Source organism: Ictidomys tridecemlineatus, chromosome 2 (assembly GCF_052094955.1).
Source record: "Ictidomys tridecemlineatus isolate mIctTri1 chromosome 2, mIctTri1.hap1, whole genome shotgun sequence".
NCBI lineage: Eukaryota > Metazoa > Chordata > Mammalia > Rodentia > Sciuridae > Ictidomys > Ictidomys tridecemlineatus.
The window spans coordinates 71,403,218-71,421,748 of NC_135478.1; the positions used below are offsets into that span (position 1 = coordinate 71,403,218).

At 51.0% G+C, this 18,531-nt stretch overlaps 2 protein-coding genes across 9 annotated transcripts in view; both read left to right on the top strand.

Annotated features, from left to right (window-relative positions):
• The window catches only part of Cltcl1 (clathrin heavy chain like 1), a 94,391-nt gene extending 84,908 nt beyond the window's left edge, over window positions 1-9,483 (top strand). For 4 of the 6 annotated variants that reach the window (XM_021732691.3, XM_040291035.2, XM_078038772.1 and 1 more), the window contains 4 exons: window positions 17-187; window positions 5,373-5,594; window positions 8,139-8,214; window positions 8,936-9,483. In XM_021732691.3, coding sequence (XP_021588366.1) covers window positions 17-187; window positions 5,373-5,594; window positions 8,139-8,214; window positions 8,936-9,036 — 570 coding nt within the window. In that variant the 3' untranslated portion in view covers window positions 9,037-9,483. Of the gene's footprint in view, window positions 1-16; window positions 188-5,372; window positions 5,595-5,843; window positions 6,151-8,138; window positions 8,215-8,663; window positions 8,704-8,935 lie in introns of those variants that run through there. The other 2 variants (XR_005736097.2, XM_078038771.1) reach the window with 2 other exon arrangements.
• A 495-nt stretch (window positions 9,484-9,978) lies between these two features.
• Slc25a1 (solute carrier family 25 member 1) lies at window positions 9,979-13,459 on the top strand. Of its 3 annotated transcripts, none has more exons than XM_078038779.1 (9): window positions 9,989-10,318; window positions 10,659-10,766; window positions 10,860-10,959; window positions 11,047-11,185; window positions 11,768-11,852; window positions 12,001-12,105; window positions 12,283-12,398; window positions 12,480-12,553; window positions 12,733-13,459. In XM_078038779.1, the coding sequence occupies exons 1-9, from the start codon at window positions 10,225-10,227 to the stop codon at window positions 12,845-12,847; spliced, it is 936 nt and encodes a 311-aa protein (XP_077894905.1). In that variant the 5' UTR covers window positions 9,989-10,224; the 3' UTR covers window positions 12,848-13,459. The 3 variants fall into 3 exon arrangements, with proteins under 3 accessions (XP_077894906.1, XP_077894905.1, XP_040147019.1); XM_040291085.2 differs by lacking the exon at window positions 9,989-10,318 and adding an exon at window positions 10,381-10,533; XM_078038780.1 differs by lacking the exon at window positions 12,283-12,398 and having other exon boundaries at window positions 9,979-10,318.
• Window positions 13,460-18,531: the final 5,072 nt, after the last annotated feature.

Consider the following 18,531-nt stretch of genomic DNA (forward strand, 5'->3'; position numbering starts at 1 on the left):
AAAGCTGTCTTCCTAGGGCTTGAGAGCATCTATCGATGCCTATGACAACTTTGACAACATCAGCCTGGCTCAACGGCTAGAGAAGCACCAGATGATCGAATTTAGGCGCATCGCAGCCTATCTTTACAAGTGCAACAATCGGTGGGCCCAGAGTGTGGAACTCTGCAAGAAGGACCATCTCTATAAGGTTGGTCACCACACACAACTATTCCCTCCCTCATTTGCCCTGGCCACCTCACTGATGCTTTATGGATTGGGGATTAAAGGGTTCACACTTCAGACCTCTCCCAGAGACCGGGGCCTGAACTTCACCAGGAGATCCTTGTCGGGGGTGAAGGAACTCAGTTTTAGAGCATGGGATGAGAATTAAGAAGAATCTAGAACCTCTTAGAAATTATTTGGATTAAAGGTTCTTGCAGAGTCTTATGGAGTTGATTCATTTCCAGCAGCCCAAACACAGTATGGTAGGATTCTTTTTGTTGTGTTGTTGCTTTCTACTTATCAAAATTTGAGAAATTAAACCTAAATTAAAATTAAATTCAAAACATTTGTTTTTTTCCAACGAGAGGTGGTTCAGAACCTCTCTCAAACTCTAAGTCCAGGCACCTGCTAATCAGGCTGGACTACCTCAAGGGATTGCCAACACCCTGAAGGCATTGCCATCCTCTGGTTGGCCTGAACATCTCCCCAGCAGGGCAAAGTGGAGTTGCACAAGCAGGCCTTTAGGGTGATGTGTTATGTAGATGAAATTATTTCCAAGGGTTCTGTGTGCCAGGAAACCCTGGGAGCAACCTAGCAGGTGGTAAGCTTGACTAAGGATCTTACTCCTCAGAGTTGTCCTTGGGTACTCCTTAGCATTTTCCCAGTGTACTCAGACAGTATCCACCACTTGCCCAGGCATTTGTTTTCATGGCACCTGAGCTCTGACTCTATTAAGGCATGTGATCCTTGATGTCAGGATCATGTTGAGCTTCATCCTAAGTTGTCATCTCCAGTGTTTTAGATTGTTTCATGATATTTAGCCCTGAGCTAGGGATATAGCTCAGAGGTAGAGCACTTGTTTTTTTTTTTTTGGGGGGGGGGGTGGGGGTGGGGACAGCGGGATCTCCATACTGCTTTCCATAATGCTTAAATACCAAACCACACCCCCAGTCTTTTTATTTTTTATTTTTGAGACAGGGTCTCACTAAGTGCTTAGGGCCTTGCTAAGTTGCTGAGGCTCGATTTGAACTTTCAATCCTCCTGCCTCGTCCTCCCAAACTGCTAGGATTGCAAGTGTATACCACCATGCCCAGCAAAACAAGATTTCTTATGCTCTTTTGTAAAATATACTCTGTTCTGTTTCATGTCTAATTTTTTAAAAACCCAGCTACTGGGGCTGGGGTTGTGGCTCAGTGGTAGAATGCTTGCCTAGCAGTTATGAGGCACTGGGTTCAATTCTCAGCACCACAAGTAAGTAAATAAATAAGATAATGGTCCATCAACAACTAAAAAAAAATAACTATTTTGACTCACCATAGTTCTTTTATAATTGATCATAGTTTATATTCTGAGAAAACATTTTTCTTGTTGTCAGAATGATCTTTCTAAAATATAATAATTTTCTTTCAAATGCTTTCCACTACTATAAAGATAAATTTAAAACTACCTTGACTTCTAAGGCCCTCCATTACTAGTTATTTTATCCCTTGTGCTTCCTCTATCTCACCTCTCACTGGTTTCATGTTCATTTTACAATCTGACCTTACTTACTTTCTTTTTTAAATTTTATTTGTTGTTTTTAGATATACAGGACAGTAGAGTATATCGTGACATGAATTCTTGGTGTATAACTTATTCTAATTTGGGTCCCATTCTTGTGATTGTACATGATGTGGAGTTCCATTGTGGTGTATTCATATATGAATATAGGGATATTATGTCTGATTCATTCTATTGTCTTTCCTATTTCTATCCCCTTAACTTTCCTTTGTTCCCTTTGTCTAATCCACTGAACTTCTGTTCTCTCCCCCAACCCGTTTTCTGTTAGCATCCACATATCAGAGAGAACATTCGACCTTTGTTTTTTTGGAATTGGCTTATTGCACTTAGCATGATAGTCTTCCATATCCATCCATTTACCAGCAAAAGTTATAAAGTCATTATTTTTATGGCTGAATAATATTCTTCATACATTAATCTGTTGAAGTGTACCTAGGTTGGTTCTGTAGCTTAGCTATTATGAATTGAGCTGCTATAAACAGTTGATGTGGCTGTGTCACTATATGCTGAACTTAAGTCCTTTGGGTATATACCGAGGAATGAGATAACTGGGTCAAATGGAGATTCTATTCCAAGTTTTCTGAAGAATCTCCATACTGCTTTCCAGAGTGATTGCACCAATTTGCAATATTGTTGTTTATTTATTGTTGCCATTCTGAAATGAAATCTCAGCCTAGTTTTAATTTGCATTTCTCTAATTACTGGAGATGTTGGACATCTTTTTATGTATTTGTTGACCATTTGCATTTTTTCTTTGGTGAAGAAGCACTTGTCTTAGTGCGCATGAGACTCTGGGTTTGATCCCCAGCACCACAAAAAAGAAACAAAACAGTGAGCACTTAGCAGGACATGGTGGCACACGCCTCTAATCCCAGCAGCTCAAGAGGCTGGAGGATCACAAGTTAAAAACTGCCTCAGCAAAAGCAACTCAATGGACCTGTCTCTGAATAAAATACAAAATAGGGATGGGGTTGAGGCTCAGTGGTCAAGTGCCCTTGAGTCTAAGCCCTAGTACCAAAAAAAAAAAAAAAAAGAAAGAAAGAAAGAAAGAAAAGAAGAACCACTTGCTATGACATCTAGCCCTCAGTGATAGTGCTCAAGATTCTTTCTAAAAGCTGATAGGTCCCCTGCAGAAACTCTACAACCAAACAGAAGGTACCCAGGAGCTAGCTACTAGAAAGCAACAATAGAACTCAGACACATCCTGGCCAGCCTGTCTCACCTACTCTGTTCTGTCCCCATGGTGCCTGCCACACATAAATGTGCAGCCTCCTTGCCTCCCAGACAGTGATGAGTGAGCAGTGGTATAAGTACTGCCAGAGGTCCTTCTTTTCTAGCAAGCCACCCCTTAGAGCCACATGAACCAAAAAAACAAAGGTAGAAAGTGGAAAGCATGCTTCCCAAGACCTGTGATTCTGTTCTCCAAGGAGCATTTGTTTTTGTTTTTTTCCACATTTTTGTTGGTACATTACCCAAGAAGCATTTGTTTGTAACAACTGGGGACACAGTACTTTAATAGGAGATAGAGACCAAAAATCATATTCAACAGCCCCCAGTACACAAGTGACCCCCCTGCAAGTGTCAACATTGCTGTGCTAGAAGAGTCTTCTCTTGAGCAGAACCAAAGTCCCCTGGAAGAGAGTATCCATATCACAGTGTACCCAGTCAGTGAGCAACTAGAAAAAGTATTTCCAAATGGCAGAGGTAGAGTTAGATAATAATATGATCAACAGTGGCACCCTTGAGGATTGGGGTGCAGTCAGCTTGGCCACTGTGAAATGTACAATGTTAGATGGGTCAGATGAGAAGCAGATAAGGGCTGAGGGCAGGAGGAACAGGGTCCCTCCACACACTTATGAGTTAGGAACTGGAGTCAGCAGCAGTGAAGTTGTAGTCATGGGTCAGGGCAAGGTCAGTCAAGCACCAGCAGCAGTCTGGAAGGAGAAATAGACAGCAGCAAGAATAAGGATCAAGAGCTACTCAAGAGTGGTGCAGGCTGGGGGTGATAATGAGAAGAGGAAGGTGTATTCTCAGCCCCCAGCTGGTTTCAGGCAGTGGGAGCAGGGTACTGCCTGACAGCTTTGTTGGACCATGTTGGACTTTTAAGTCCTCTAAGAAGCCACCTAGAGGAACTCAGTCTAGAGTTCAAGGGGTCTGAAAATGCCTAAGGCCTATAGAACAGGGAAAACAGAAAGGTGCCTTTAGGTGCGGGTTGAAGACAGGCCACCTGAGAGTGACCAGTCAGAAGGAAACATTCAGGGAGACTGATGGCTATGACTAAGTTGGCATCAGATGGCCTCACACATGTGCCTGAAGGCTTTCTGGAGCTTTCACTTCGAGTCTTGGTTAACTGTGGACAGAAAAAAATAAGTCCTGGGGTGGGGCTGTAGCTCAGTGGCAGAGCACTTGCCTTGCACACATGAGGCACTGGGTTCAATCCTCAGCACCACATAAAAATAAAAATATTGTGTCCAAATTTTTTTAAAAAGAGTTTTAAAAAAAAGTCCTGATCTTTTAGTAACAGTGTGGAGGCTGTGGCAGGACTCTGAACTGAGCAGCAAGCAGGTGGGAGAAAATTTGTTTGGGAGGAAGGGAAAGAGGACTACTACCCAGAGCTGGCTCACAGAACATATTCAGGAGTCTTCTAGGGTAACTCAGAGGCTTATATTAGAGCCCATAGTGGGTACATGAAGCAGGGACAGCAACTCTGCTTCCCATCCTCTCTACAAATTGTCATCAAATTGCACAGTCCACAAATTAGGTTGAGTGACCATGGGCAAGTGACTTCATTTCTGAGTAGTGACACCTGTCACAAGGGCTGGGCTGGAGTCAGGAAAGCTAGCTCATACAGCTAGAAGCAACCAGAGCACTAGTTTCCTACTAATTTGTCATAATGTGTGTGGCCTTTTGTACATAATGTTTTAAACAAAGACATTTGCAAATACAGAAATGGCAGTTAGGGGTTTTGAGGGAAAAAGCAGATCACTTTGTGTCTATGTGTGTGTGTGGTACTGGGGATTAAACCCAGGGACACTCAGGCTGAACTACATCCCCAGCCCTTTTTATTTTGAGAAAAGGTCTCACTAAATTGTGCAGACTGGCCTCAAACTTGTTTCATGATATGGGATAACAGGTATATGTATCTGTGCCCAACCAGATTGCTATTTCTTGAACACTAGCTATTCCCTTATAGCTGTTCCACATTAGTTAGAGCTCCAGATGGAGGCATGGCTGTAGGTCTAAGCAACTACCTCCCCTTGCAGGTCCCTTAGAGAAGCCCTGCACACTGCCTCTACACCTATGTCTTTGGCCTTGAGGTGGAATCTCTATCTCCCAGGGTGCCCTACTTGTGTGTGCCACCTCCAGGCAATTCAGCAAGGTTTGAGAAAACCACATTTGGTCCTCTCTAGAGTCCCTTGAGGTAGCACCTTCATCTTATCAAAGGGCAACAGGCACAGGGAACATCTCAGTTGTGTACACACTCATTCTATACTGTAAAGAAAAACCTTGTAGAGCAGCATCTGCCACCCCAGTTGACTAAAGGCTCAATGCCTCTACCTATGCAGAACAACCTGAGCTGTGTTTTTTTTTTTTTTTTTTTTTGGCTGCAGGATGCCATGCAGCATGCCTCAGAGTCACGTGATCCTGAGCTAGCTGAGAAGTTACTACAGTGGTTCCTGGAGGAAGGAAAGTGGGAGTGTTTTGCAGCCTCTCTCTTCACCTGCTATGATCTGCTTCACCCAGATGTGGTGCTCGAGCTAGCCTGGAGACATAACCTCATGGATTTTGCTATGCCTTACTTCATTCAGGTGATGAGAGAGTACCTTAACAAAGTAAGTAATGACTATGCTGTGACTCCCTGGCATAGCCTATCCCTGGTGGTAACCTGGCACTGAGCCTATAGGGCCCATTTGGCCCTGGTGGTGGGCCCATTTGAGGCCAGTAGCCCACCCCTAGCCTTGGCCTGCCTGCAGGAATGGTCTGTTGCCTCTATGTGCAAGTAGTTTTTTTCCCAATAGCACCCTGCTCTAGAAAATCACTGTGGGAAGCATTGGGTAGAACTAAGCACTTCTTATTCCCAGAAGCTGTTCTGCAGACCTTGCCTGGGAAGCTACAGCAGAGTACACTGCTAGGGAGCAGGAAGGTGTACTCACCTTGGGCTTCATCAGTGAGGCACCAACTGGTAGTACTGGCTCCCCTTCAGCACACAGCCTATTGGGATGCACATAGGCTAGGCTGTCTCCTCTCAGCATCTAGTGGAGTCTGGAGATGCAGCTATTGGTGACCTCATTGGTGATGACCCCCTTATGCTGAGCACTTGATAGGAATATTACCACATGTTAACTCCTTCCAACAGCTGTGCAGGGATGACTTCACCTACCTCTTCAGGTCAGTGTCTGATTTTGAAATTTTTTCTGAGTACCAAGTCCTAGGAGTGCCTGTTTGGGACCCAGCTTTAGCCTGTGTTTAGAGACCTATGTTGTCTCTCCCAGTTGTTTCTAAAACTGTGGAAGGTTTCTCAGTACCACCTTCTTGCCCTTGTACCTATGCACCAAACCTGCTTCAAGCCAGGTAGATACCCCAAAGCCACTCATGTTAAGATTTCTTGCCATGGTACAAGGTAATATGGGGATCCTGGGTCAGTGTAAGCTGGAAAGATATAGCCTGTGCTGCTAGCTTTGACCTGCAAGGGTGTGCAAGGTTGCCGGCTGCCTACAGAGCTTCTGGGGATTGTCCAGCCCTTGGTGAGGGCCACTCCAAAGGCCATTTAGGGCCATAATTTCACTGCAGAGAATGTAACTTAGTCCTATCTGGATAGCCTGCCTGGGTGAGGCTTCATTATCTTCAAGGGGTGAGGGATGGCAACCCCGACCATGTGGCTTGAGCAGCCAGAAGACATAGATTGGTTGAGTTTACAAGGGTACCTGGTTTCCCCACCACAGGGGACTGTCCCCCAAGGATTTTCAGGAGCATGTTTTCTGTCTATTTTGGATGATGGTGTTTGTCTTGGCGGCCACTGTCAACTCAGACAGCACTGTGGCCACATAGGTAACCCAGTTGTTGGTCCATGGTTTCCAGATACCACCATTATACCTAGGAGATAGTGGCTACTGTAATGCCTGCCCCTGTTTCTGCCAGACAAGGTGCCTGCTGTGGTAAAGAGAGGAGGGTCTCACAAGGGGTCTCCCCAACAGATGTGTAGGGGTATAGACATGGGCTTGTTCTTGGCCTAAGCTGCAGTCCCACAGAGGCAACATGGCAGTGCCATAATGGTGAGGGACCCAGACAAGAAGACCACAACTGGGCTGGGGTTGTGGCTCAGTGGCAGAGTGCTTGCCAAGCATGTGTAAAGCACTGGGTTCAATTCTCAGCACCACATACAAATAAATAAAATTCAAAAATTCATCAACAACTAATAAAAATAGTTTTAAAAATTTTAAAAAGAAGGCCACAACCCCTCTTGACTGAAGAACTAGGTTAGGGCCTGCCAGCTCATCTAGGAAACTTGTAGGCTATCCCTCTGCAACCCTTCAAATACTGTCTGGGTGGAAGTAGGTACAGTCCCAGCTCAGATTTTTGCAAACCGCCAGCAAAGAGGACAGCCTATGGACCATAATGCCTCATCTAGGTCCTGGCTTGCTGCAGGAAGGTGTTGTCAGGACACCTGGCCTGATCTTCCCAGACCCAAGCTCATAGGGTAAAAGTTATCTTCATTTTTACTCCACACCTGTTTTGGGGGATTCTAGATGCACAGTTGCTATTGTCCCCGTTAGAACAGTGCTCACACCTCTGACAATCCCTTCTGCACCACTTCATTCTGTTCCCAGCCTATGACTACTGCACAGGGGCAGCATATAATGGCACTTCATAGAAGAGTAAGGATGCAGCTTGTCCTCAGTGTCTCACAGATGGAGTGTCCCAGGTTTCAGGTGACTGGTCTCTTGAAGACCACATGCTCTCTCTATTGGATAGGAGGGGCAGGCAGTCACAGTACACTACCCCAGCCCTGCAGGTTCATAAGCAGTGTTGTCCCTGTGTCCAGAGCCAGGCCATACTCGCAGCCTATGACTACTAGCCACTACTACAGTGTACCTGGGGGCCACAAGTCCACCACAAAGCAGCTAGGCTGGAACAGCAGCTGGGGCTTCACCAGAGCTGTTCCAGATGCTCTGTCTCAGCCCCAATCCCCAGGCTTCACCTCATCATGGCCTTCCTGCAGAGTAGGGTATGGAGTGAGCCACTTTGGCTGTTGTTCTGCACGTCCTCAGCTCCAAGTTTTCCTGGAAGTTCCTGTGTCAGGTCTTCTGTCCCATGTTCACCTAGAAGCGGGACTGTACTCTGTTGTATGGGTGCTCACATGCTCCTGCCTCTTGCAGGTGGACAAACTGGATGCCTTGGAGAGTCTGCACAAGCATAAGGAGCATGTGGGGGAGCCTGCCCCACTTGTGTTTGGTAGGTAGCACACTAGGGTGGGGATTCACGCTGCCCTGCCCTAGTTGGGCTTCAGATAGAGATATGGGTGGATGGATATTTGGGGAGCAGTAAGGGTTTCAGTAGTTTCTAGGTGTAAAGGGCAGTGTCCAGGAATTTTGGCATAGCCATCTTCTCTGCTCTGAATGCACGTGCCTTATGGTTAGGATGTTACCCTGCTGTGTCCTGCCCTGTTTGGCCCTGAGTGTATGGCTGTTGCTGGCTTGTGCTAGGAGTGGCTTTGCACCTGAGAACCTGCTGGAGATGGCCTGGCTGTCTTAGCAGACTGGAAAAGCTGTTGGGTCCTGACTGCACTGCAGAGCTAACAGGCCTTCCTAGGTGGTATGAGCACATAGCATACCAGCTGGGCTCCAGTGTGTCCTCCCAAGACAGGGTATGCACCCACTATTAATATCAATCTGTTTTTTTAGATTTTGATGGGCATGAATGAGAGCCAGCCGATTGAGCTAAGTAAGTGTCCAATAAGAGGACCAGCTTGCCTTCTAGCCTGGCCAGCCCCACAGGAACACTCCCACCCTCTTTGATCCCAGGCTTCTGCTCTTCCCATGCCTCAAGCTCTAGGTGGTCAGGGTTGATCCTAGCAATCCTGCTTCTTGGGCCTCTAGCTCAAGTGGCAGCCAGGAGAGAAACCCCAACCTGGGCATCAGGAGGTCTTCTCACTCTGGGTTTCTCTCTTCTGCAGGCCAGCAGCTGACGCTGACAGTGAGCTCTGCTGGCTTCCCCTATGGATATGCAGCTGCTCCTGCCTTCACCCAGCCTCCTGTGTTTGGCTTCAGTGTGTAGTGGGTATTCAGTATCCACACCCTGCTCCACCCAGTTATTAATTTCTCTAAGAAACATTGTACTCTGGACACACAGAGAACCCTGATTGGGAAGCAGGACACATTGGCTGTTATTTATTTTTACTGAAGCCCAGTGATGGCAGCTATTGAGCCATCTTGGAACCTGGGAAGGTCTCAGTAGACCCTGACTGCCCAAGAAGACAAGCACCAACCACAGTGGGACTACTGCCTCCAGACCCTCTGGCTGGAGCCAGGCATTGCTAGGGAAGTTCTTTTCTACAAGGATTCCCTGAAGCTTGGTAGGAGGGGCATTCTCTTCACCCCACATTGGCTGAGCTGCCCTCTCCAGGCTACTTTGCAGACATAGGATTTGTATGGAGATGCCAAACCTCATGACTCTGAGTCTCCTGCTGATTATGAATATTAAAAGTTGGTTTAGCAAGACGAAGCTTCTCTGTTTGGTGCTCTTTTGGGTAGGAGGGACAGGAGCCAATTAAATAGCTCATAAAGCCTGGTAAAGATTTGCTGGGACCTCTTTGGGGATGCTGTGCCTGCCCAGAGAAGCTATCTAGAAGTATGCAGCCAAGTTGTATTTGGGTCTTTAATTGATCATGTTTGCTGCACGGAGCTCTAAATTCTGAAGAGCAGGATAGCAACTACATGGTCCCGTGAGGTGTCAGAAAGCCAAGCTCGCAAACGGCAGCAATGGGGCTGGACGCTCACGTCTTAGGAGAGTATCTGCCTCTCTCCCCTCTGAGACCTCCGGGGAACCTTATTACCACGTGCAGAGGCCCAATCCTTCCCCAGCGCTTCATTGCTCCAGGCAGAGATACTGCACCTTGACCCACTGCTCCCCCTCCAGGGCGCAGCACCTCCTCCACGAGGCCCCGCCCCTGACCCTGCTGCTCACGCTCGTTCAGAGACTCCGCACCCGCGGTTGGCTGGGCTTTGGTCCCCGCCCCGACGCCTGCCTCCGCGCGCCCCGCCCCGGCCTCAGTTTCCCGGCGGGCGCGGGGCGGGGCGGGGGCGGGGCCCGGCTCAGGCCACGCGGGGCGGAGCCCGGGAGCTGAAGCGACCGCCCCGCCCCCGGGACCAGAACCGGTTGCCGCTGCCGACTCCACGGACCTAGTGCCCAGCGTTGGAGGCTCGGACCCGTGGCTAACACCGGGCGCCCCGCCTCCCGCCCGACATGGCCGCGCCCCGGGCCCCCCGCGCTCTGGCGGCAGCCGCGCCCGCAACCGGAAAGGCCAAGCTGACGCACCCCGGGAAGGCGATCCTAGCAGGTGGGCCCGGGCCCATCCGGGACGTGGACCCCCATCCCGCCCGCTCCGCTTCCGGGTGGGCCCGGGACACCGAGGCCCCGCCTCACTTCCGGGTCGGTCGAGGGTATTACGGTAACGGGGGACGTGTCCCCGGTCTCCTCCTGGCGCCGTAGGCTCGCCCGGCTTGTCGTCTCTGCACCTTGTCGGGACCACCGGGTGGGGGGCGTGTGCACCAGGTTCGGCCGCCTTGCAGTACGGTTGGCGGCCGCTCCGGGCGAAGTCCGGAGCGGGGGAGGGGCCCGAACGGCGGCTGGGGCCACCCAGGGCCACGTCTTAGGACCTGGTTGCCCTATCCCTGCAGGCGGCCTGGCCGGCGGCATCGAAATCTGTATAACATTCCCAACTGAGTATGTGAAGACGCAGCTACAGCTGGATGAGCGCTCGCACCCGCCACGGTATCGGGGCATCGGTAAGGAGGGGGCGGACACGGGGCTATGGAAGGCAATGAGTGGCGCGGGGCGGGTGCTGAGGGTCGCAGTATCCTGACTGCCCCCTCCTGCAGGGGACTGCGTGCGGCAGACGGTCCGCAGCCATGGCGTTCTGGGCCTGTACCGTGGCCTCAGCTCTCTTCTCTACGGCTCCATTCCCAAGGCGGCCGTCAGGTGAGGCCAGGCTGGGTCAGGGCGACTAGGAGATGCCCCCTACCCCAGCAGAAGCGGAGACACATCTTACCCTCCTCTCGTCCCCAGGTTCGGAATGTTCGAGTTCCTCAGCAATCACATGCGGGACGCCCAGGGAAGGCTAGACAGCACACGGGGGCTGTTGTGTGGCCTGGGTGCAGGTGTGGCCGAGGCTGTGGTGGTCGTGTGCCCCATGGAGACCATCAAGGTGGGGAAAGTCCTGGCGCAGAAATAAAGCTGGGGGGGTGGTATTCCAAGGTACCCCAGACCATTGGTAGCCATGTACCCCATTGAGATTGTCATGGGGGGGAAGGGCTCATGGATCGAGATAGCAAGGTTTTGGTAAGCCTGTGCCTGGGAGAAGATCAAGGTGGGAAGATCTCAAGGAAGCTGGGCAGAGCATGGAGGGAGAACACTAAGGGACTACCTGGGGAGGCCTGGCAGGAAGGGTCTCCTGTGGAGGCTGTCTATTGTGGAGACAAAATTATTACGAATATCTTTTTTAAAAATACTTTTTTAAACAGAACACATACACATTTGCTGCCCAAACTTTGGAAAATAGCAGAAAAAAAACGCAAAGACTCTCTTTTGTCCTGGGGCCTCTGTGCAGGACAGCCTAGGGTGGCTCTGCTTACACCCCCACCCCCAGCCTTGGCCTGACCTTGGTGGTCTCTGAACCTGATATCAACAGGGCAAGGTGTGCTTGTTAGATGATGGAATCAGATCTAGCTTCTTTGCCTGCCTGCCCCCGTCTCTCTCTCTCTCTCTCTCTCTGCCCCCCCCCTCTCAGGTGAAGTTCATCCATGACCAGACCTCCCCCAACCCCAAGTACAGAGGATTCTTCCACGGGGTTAGGGAGATTGTACGGGAACAAGGTGAGCCACTTGGGAGGGTCAGAAACCTTCACCAGGCTAAAAAGGGCCTGTACTTCTGCTTTATGTCTTGGCACTTCACATGACATCTTCCCAATCCCCCCTTGGGGTCTGGGAGGCACCAGGGTAACTCTAAGCTGCCTGCCCCCAGGACTGAAGGGGACCTACCAGGGACTCACTGCCACTGTGCTGAAACAGGGTTCAAACCAAGCCATCCGATTCTTTGTGATGACTTCCCTGCGCAACTGGTACAGAGGTGAGTCTGTCCCAGGCCCCACCTCCAAATACTGCAAGGTAGATGCCTCCCTTTGGGCTGCCCTTTTGAGGAACGGGGATACTTTCATAGCCCTTGCTTCAGGCTCCTATCTACCTTCAAAGCCTATCCCCCTTTATCCTCCCAGCACCCACTAATCACAACTCCCCATATATTCAGGGGACAACCCCAACAAACCCATGAACCCACTGATCACCGGGGTTTTTGGAGCTATTGCTGGTGCAGCCAGTGTCTTCGGAAACACGCCTCTGGATGTGATCAAGACCCGGATGCAGGTGGGGGGCGCTGAAAGAGTGGGAGGGGAACTCCAGTCAGGGGCTAGCTGCTAAGCACTCTAGCCCACTGGTATCCTATAGGGCCTGGAGGCACACAAATACCGGAACACATGGGACTGTGGCTTGCAGATCCTGAGGAAAGAGGGGCTCAAAGCGTAAGTAGGGGAAGTGCAGGGCTATTATCCCTATCCAGACCATCTCTGGTCTTCCACCCTCCTGTCCCCCTTTAGGCCTCTATTTTCCTTCTAGCAGGGAGCTAGAGGCTGCCCTTTGAAGGGGCATTGTCCTTCTGCTCCTCCCTCCCTGACTTACCTCATACCCCTCCCTCACCCAGTTTCTACAAGGGCACTGTCCCCCGCCTGGGCCGAGTCTGCCTGGATGTGGCCATCGTGTTTATCATCTACGATGAGGTGGTAAAGCTTCTCAACAAAGTGTGGAAGACAGACTAAGCCCAGAGGGTATGGGGGGTGCTGCCCTAGGCACCTCCAAACCAGCCCCCTGCCACCCATGTCTCACATGATTCCAGTGCAGTTGTGCCAAAAGGCCCTTTTCCCTCTTCCCTAGAGCTCCATGGCCTGGTTCGTTCCTGGTGGCCATCATGTATTCCATAGTGCCATGTCTCTCTGATCTGTATGTGGCACTACCATTGTGTTTGTGTCCAGCTTGGCCACAGTTGGATGTCTCTCTGGCCTGTGAATCTGTGCCCACTAGTCCATGTGCTTACTTGTGAGCTCTGTGCCTGTGTTTCATGTTCTGTGTCATGTGATCCTGCACCCGCTTCCCAGGGTGCTCGTGTGGCCTGGGTCCACGGTCCTGTAGGCCATGGCCCCATCCCAGTTCGATGCCTTCCACCCTGGGCGGCAGGGGCACCCTGCCCAGGCCTACCACAGCTGCCTCCGGGCCTCAGCCTGGCCTCACTGCATTCCAGGGGCTGTGTGCCCCCTGCTTTTCCCGCCATTGGCCTTAACTGGCCCTCGGGCCCTCCCTCCACCCAGGATAGGGTGGCACCCGCCACTCTCAGGACCACCCTGCCAAGGCAGAATAAACCGGATCCTGTTGCAGTCTCCTGTCCCTGCGTCCATCCCTCTCTGGTCCAGTGTGTGGGTTGGAAGCAGTAATCATCAAGCCTCCCTGGAAGGCCAGCCCACCCTTCACTTTAAGACACTACAATAAGCAGGGTGATGAGCAAGACCAGTATCTGCCCTGGGCAGGATAGCTGCAGCCAATCTAAAAGTTCCTTGAGAGGCCCAGGTTGGGGCCAACAAGGATTTGGGTTGCATCCAGATCTTCCCCTGTGTGGCTATGGGCAAGTTCCTGTGGTCAACTGCAAGTTGTGCCACAGGCCCTGAGATGGTTTGGTAAACAAAATGGTCAGAGTGGAGGGCTGGTTTTGGGATACAGTGCTTCTAGGAAGCTTTTAAGCCATCACTACTACTCACCCCAGGAAAGGATCCTGTTTTAGGGCTCCTCTGTCCCTCAGTTTGTGGTGCAGCCAATCTTACCTCCCTCAAGGAATATCTGAAATGGGCTTCATGCAGGAAGGGACATGTGATTCTGAACCATGGGGTTTCTCTGAGACTCAGAACAGGGGTCCTTCCGTACTCCTACACTGGGAGGCAATTGCCTGGGAGCAGGAAGTAGGGGTGAGGGGCTGCTAGCCAAGGACTTCTGGGTACTTCACCCCACACCCTTGAACTCCAGCACTCTAGCTGGAGTTTCCTTGTATCTGTCATATATGGGAGCCAAGGTAGGGCTTGAGCTCTGAGCCCCATGGTCCTAGCCTCTCCTTCCACAGCATGAGCCACATGGAAGACTTGCATGGGAATGCAGGATCAACTGGTGCTCCCAGCTATATGGGGGGGGCGGGGGGCAGAAAACACATACCTTCCTGTCTCAAGTGCCTCTGTATCGTGTAAATTATGAAAGTGATTGCCATCAGGAGCTTCCTACTCCTGGAGCCTTTACAGAAAGAATACCTGGTTACTGTAGCCTAATACAGGCAGCCCTGGGTACCTAGAGTGCATCCCATGCATGTGGCAGGGGAAGAAACAAGGTGCAGAGTGTCCAAAGCAAATCTGAGGATCAGGTGTAGGCTTGAGATGCAGAGTGAGCACATGGCCTTGGGGAGAGCCTTAGGCAGATCGCTACTCAGCCTGCATGGTGTTTAAGCTGGCCTTGTGCTTTCAGTGCTTTTTTAAGCGGCTGTAGGAGACTTACCAATCTGCTGGGACAGAGGAGAAAGGCATAGGCAAAAAATCCACCACCACACACACACTGGGGCGTGCAACCACCAGGGCTGGAATCCCACACAAAGAAGCTCACTGTCCCTGGAACCCAGGCCTTCCACTCAACCTCAGAAGCTTGGCTGTAGGTGTGGAGGTAGCACTGGTCTTGCATTGGGCTCCCGGGAGACTGCCCCCAGGCTGCATCTGAATGGGACAGAAAGTCTCAGACCCTGGGTTCCCTCATCCCTTCACTTTATGACCTTGAGAAAGTCACCTAATCTCAAATCCCTGATGTGAGAAATGGTACAGCAAAAGAACCAATTCACTGAGTTGAGCCTGAAATGATGTAATCCTTGTGGGATGCTTGGCTCAATGCTTAACCCAGAATAAGCCCTCACACAAAGTAGCTTGCTTCATGGAGTTTCAGAAGATTGTTTGCAATCTCCCACACCCCATATACTGGCATGGGTCTGTATCCTCGCTGAGACTGTTCCCAGGAACAGCCTAGCTCTCATTCCTGTCTTCCAGAAGGAACAATGACCCCCCACTCCCCAGGATCCCTTTGCCTGTGCTTCAGAGCACAGGGTTGACATCAGCAAAGCCAAAACTGTTGACAGGACTCTTAAGTCTCTCAGGGCTGTATGCATGAAGACAACAGCTGCCCTTGTGGAACCCATACTGTAGGCTGCATCACAAATCACCTCAGGAGGCAGCCTTAGGAAAGAGCTGGTGGCACTTCTGGACTGAGGAAAATGAGCAGGCCAAAATTGGCTGTAGAGGTAGGCAGGGAGCCAATTGCATTTAACCAGGATCTCAAGGCTCCAGAAAGGAGGTGGGTGGCAGTAGACTGTGCAGACTGAGCCACTGGGCTGGAACCATCACCTGCCCTTGCAGCAGTGGGGGCAAGGACAAAGAACTGGGCAGGTTTTTGAGCTAATGTGGAAGTAGAACAGGCTCCATTCTAGCCTGGAGTTCCACCTCCCCTCACCAACAAGGATGCAAGGCCAGTGTTGGGAGAAACCCAAGAGATGTCTAGGTGTATGTATCAGAGGTGTATGTGTGTGGAGACTCCAGGTCACCAAGTCCCACCCACAAGGACCAGCCTACAGCCTGTGATCTTCATGGACTGTACTCAGGAGGGACAATGGCTTCAGAAACAAGGGTAGGAGAACAGAAGGGAGGTGGTGACCACACCTGGGGCAGGGTTTGGCCAATCTCTAGCCCCGTCTCCACTGTTGTGGGGCTGAGGACAGGCATCCTGCCACCTCCAAGCCGAGGTCTCTAGGCTGTCCTTCACCTATTCCCATCCCACATTCCTTGAAACTCCTTTTATGCACAAGTACCCCCTGGGCTTTTCCATGTCCCTGTGCAGGTGATGAATGATATAGCTTAGTATCCCAAAAATGCCAGTCACAGCAAACCCAGGTGCGCCCCCAACAAACTCAACCACTGAGCTACAGGACTGTCTCCTTTTTAGGCAATTCCTTTTAGAATTCTAGTTTGGGGGTTGTATCTCTTCCAGTGCTCATTGTTAACAGTCTTGGTTGAGGATGTGAGTAGTATTTTCCTCACTGGCTTTTTATTTCCTTTATGTTTTCAGATTCCCTGGATAGGGGTTTTAGGTAAATGCACAGAATCAAGGGGTCTGAGGAACTCCTGCCCTCCTCAAATTCTGGGATTAGGGGCTGGGCATACCTGGGACAAGGGATGGAGATGCAGGCACAGGGGATGACTGGCCTGAAGTATAATGGAGAAAGATAGAAAACATTGGGGAGCACAAATAAACATGACACTCCCTCCTCCCAAGCCTGCCTAGCAAATGTCCCCAAAGAGCAGCTTCCTCACTGCTTAGGTTTATGGAGCCCCAATCCCTGACCCTTTCTAACATAGCCCTTATTATACTCTTACCACATTTCTCTTCTGCCAGGTTGCTTACACCCTCCTACCACGTGTTTTATTTCTCCGCTGGTCAGGTTAGGGAGGCCCCGTTTGGCCACATCCCCTGAAGTGACCTCAGTGCATACACCATTTCACCCCTTCTGCTCCCCCTCTGCCCAAATATCTACTGTGGCGCTGGCTCACCAGCCCGCAGAACAGTGCTGCCTTCTGAGGCTTGCCAGGCTCTGGGATGTTTCCACCAGCTAACCAGTCTGAGGCCGCCCAGGTTCTCTACCCAGGCTGCACGAAAGCCTGAGACAGGCTGGCCGCTCACCAGGACGTCCTGCCCCTATCTTCCGCCAGTGACTGGCGAGTTACACACACACACACACACACACACTCGGTGCCCCGGGCTGTGATGAAGATAAATAATATGTCCGTGATCTGGGCTTATCCTGTAGAACCGATCAGGGCCCAGGGGAGAGGCTTTGGGAAGACTCGCTTCTGGTGAAGGGCGAGGGACATGGCCGTGGAACAGCGGGGCCTCCCTTAGCACCGGGCTATAGAAGTCTGTAAACGGGGACCCGTGGACGCAGAAAGCACCAGGACACAGCCCGGGGACCTATTTCTGAAGCTAGAATAAGGTTTTCTTAAATCTCGAGTTCAAGCAAAGAAGGGTGCAGCGGCGGAGACGTATCGCGTCCGGAGGAACAAGTCGGCGGAAGTCAGGACCGGCACGCCGATGGCGTCACGAGGACGCGCCCGGCCGCCTGGGGCAGAGTAGGTACTCTCCCGGCGGTCCCGGGTGCTGGAACTTCTCTTGTCCTACCACGGCAGCCCGTGATCTCAGCCTTTTCTGTCCCAGGCTGGGCTGCGTGGAGGCTCCTTGTGATTCTTGGATATTTCGTTGCGAGTCCCCCGACTTCGCCCACAGTTCCCCAACACTCGGCTGGCTTAATCAATGCCGTCCACTTTCCTGGATTCTCTAATGGCAGGCACCTCCCAGGAGGATCTGCTGCCATCACCAGAGGTTGCCGAGAGCCGCCCTGACGCACCAGCTTGAGGGGACACTCCCCAGCCTACCGCCCCACCTTCCACTTTCCTAAGGCTAAACTTACTCTGAGGCGTCCCGCTCTCTACATACCCCCAAAAGCTACGATTTCCTTTTCCTGAAACACTCCCTCCCACCCCGCCCGGTGATGTAGATTGAACTCAGGGTCTTACCCACAGTAGTCAAGTGCTTTACCACTGCACCATATCCTCACCCTGCTGGAACATTCGTGCCTTCCACCTTAGTCCTGTAATTCTCCACTGCTGTTCAGGCCCTGTCTGACCCGTGCGCTGATATGGGGCATCTTTCCTAAACTACGCCCTCACCTGATTATCCTCTTGGGCTCTCAGATCCAAGCTCCCAGACTGCAAAAGCCTGTAACCTAGGGCACCTTTCCTTTACCCTTTCCACAGGGCCTGGGCTGGAGATTCTCTGGTCACTACTAAATGAAGGAAGAAAGGACTTACACTGTGTCTTTTCCTCTGTTTGTTTTGTTTTGGGGGTTTTGTTTGTTTTTTGGTCCAATATCACTAGTGTCAGCCACATTAAAGGATATGGCACCAGAGTTTGGGGGCAGAGAGGATCCCACTGGCCTCTCCAGTGCTACGTCTCCACAGCCTGCCTACCAGGCCAAATCCATTCCAGCTCTCTACTGCCACCTATGAGCTTATATTTGACACTGTAACCTTAACCAAGTCACCACGGAAAAGACCAGGTGTGGAGGCACCTGAGTCCCCTTGACCTTGGAAGTTTGTCTGCAATGGCAAGAGAGAGTGTTAGGGTTATGGCTTCCTATAGGGGGCAGCAGTGAGTTCAAACCACACCGTTGGACACTGGTTCATCCTAGCTGGGCCTTTAGTCTTCTCAGCCAGCTCCTATGCTCAGACAAGATAACCCAGGCAGGAACAAAGGAGACCTATGGAATCACAGGCCAGTACAACTCCAGCCTGGCCCACTTAGAGGGAGGGGACTGAAGAGC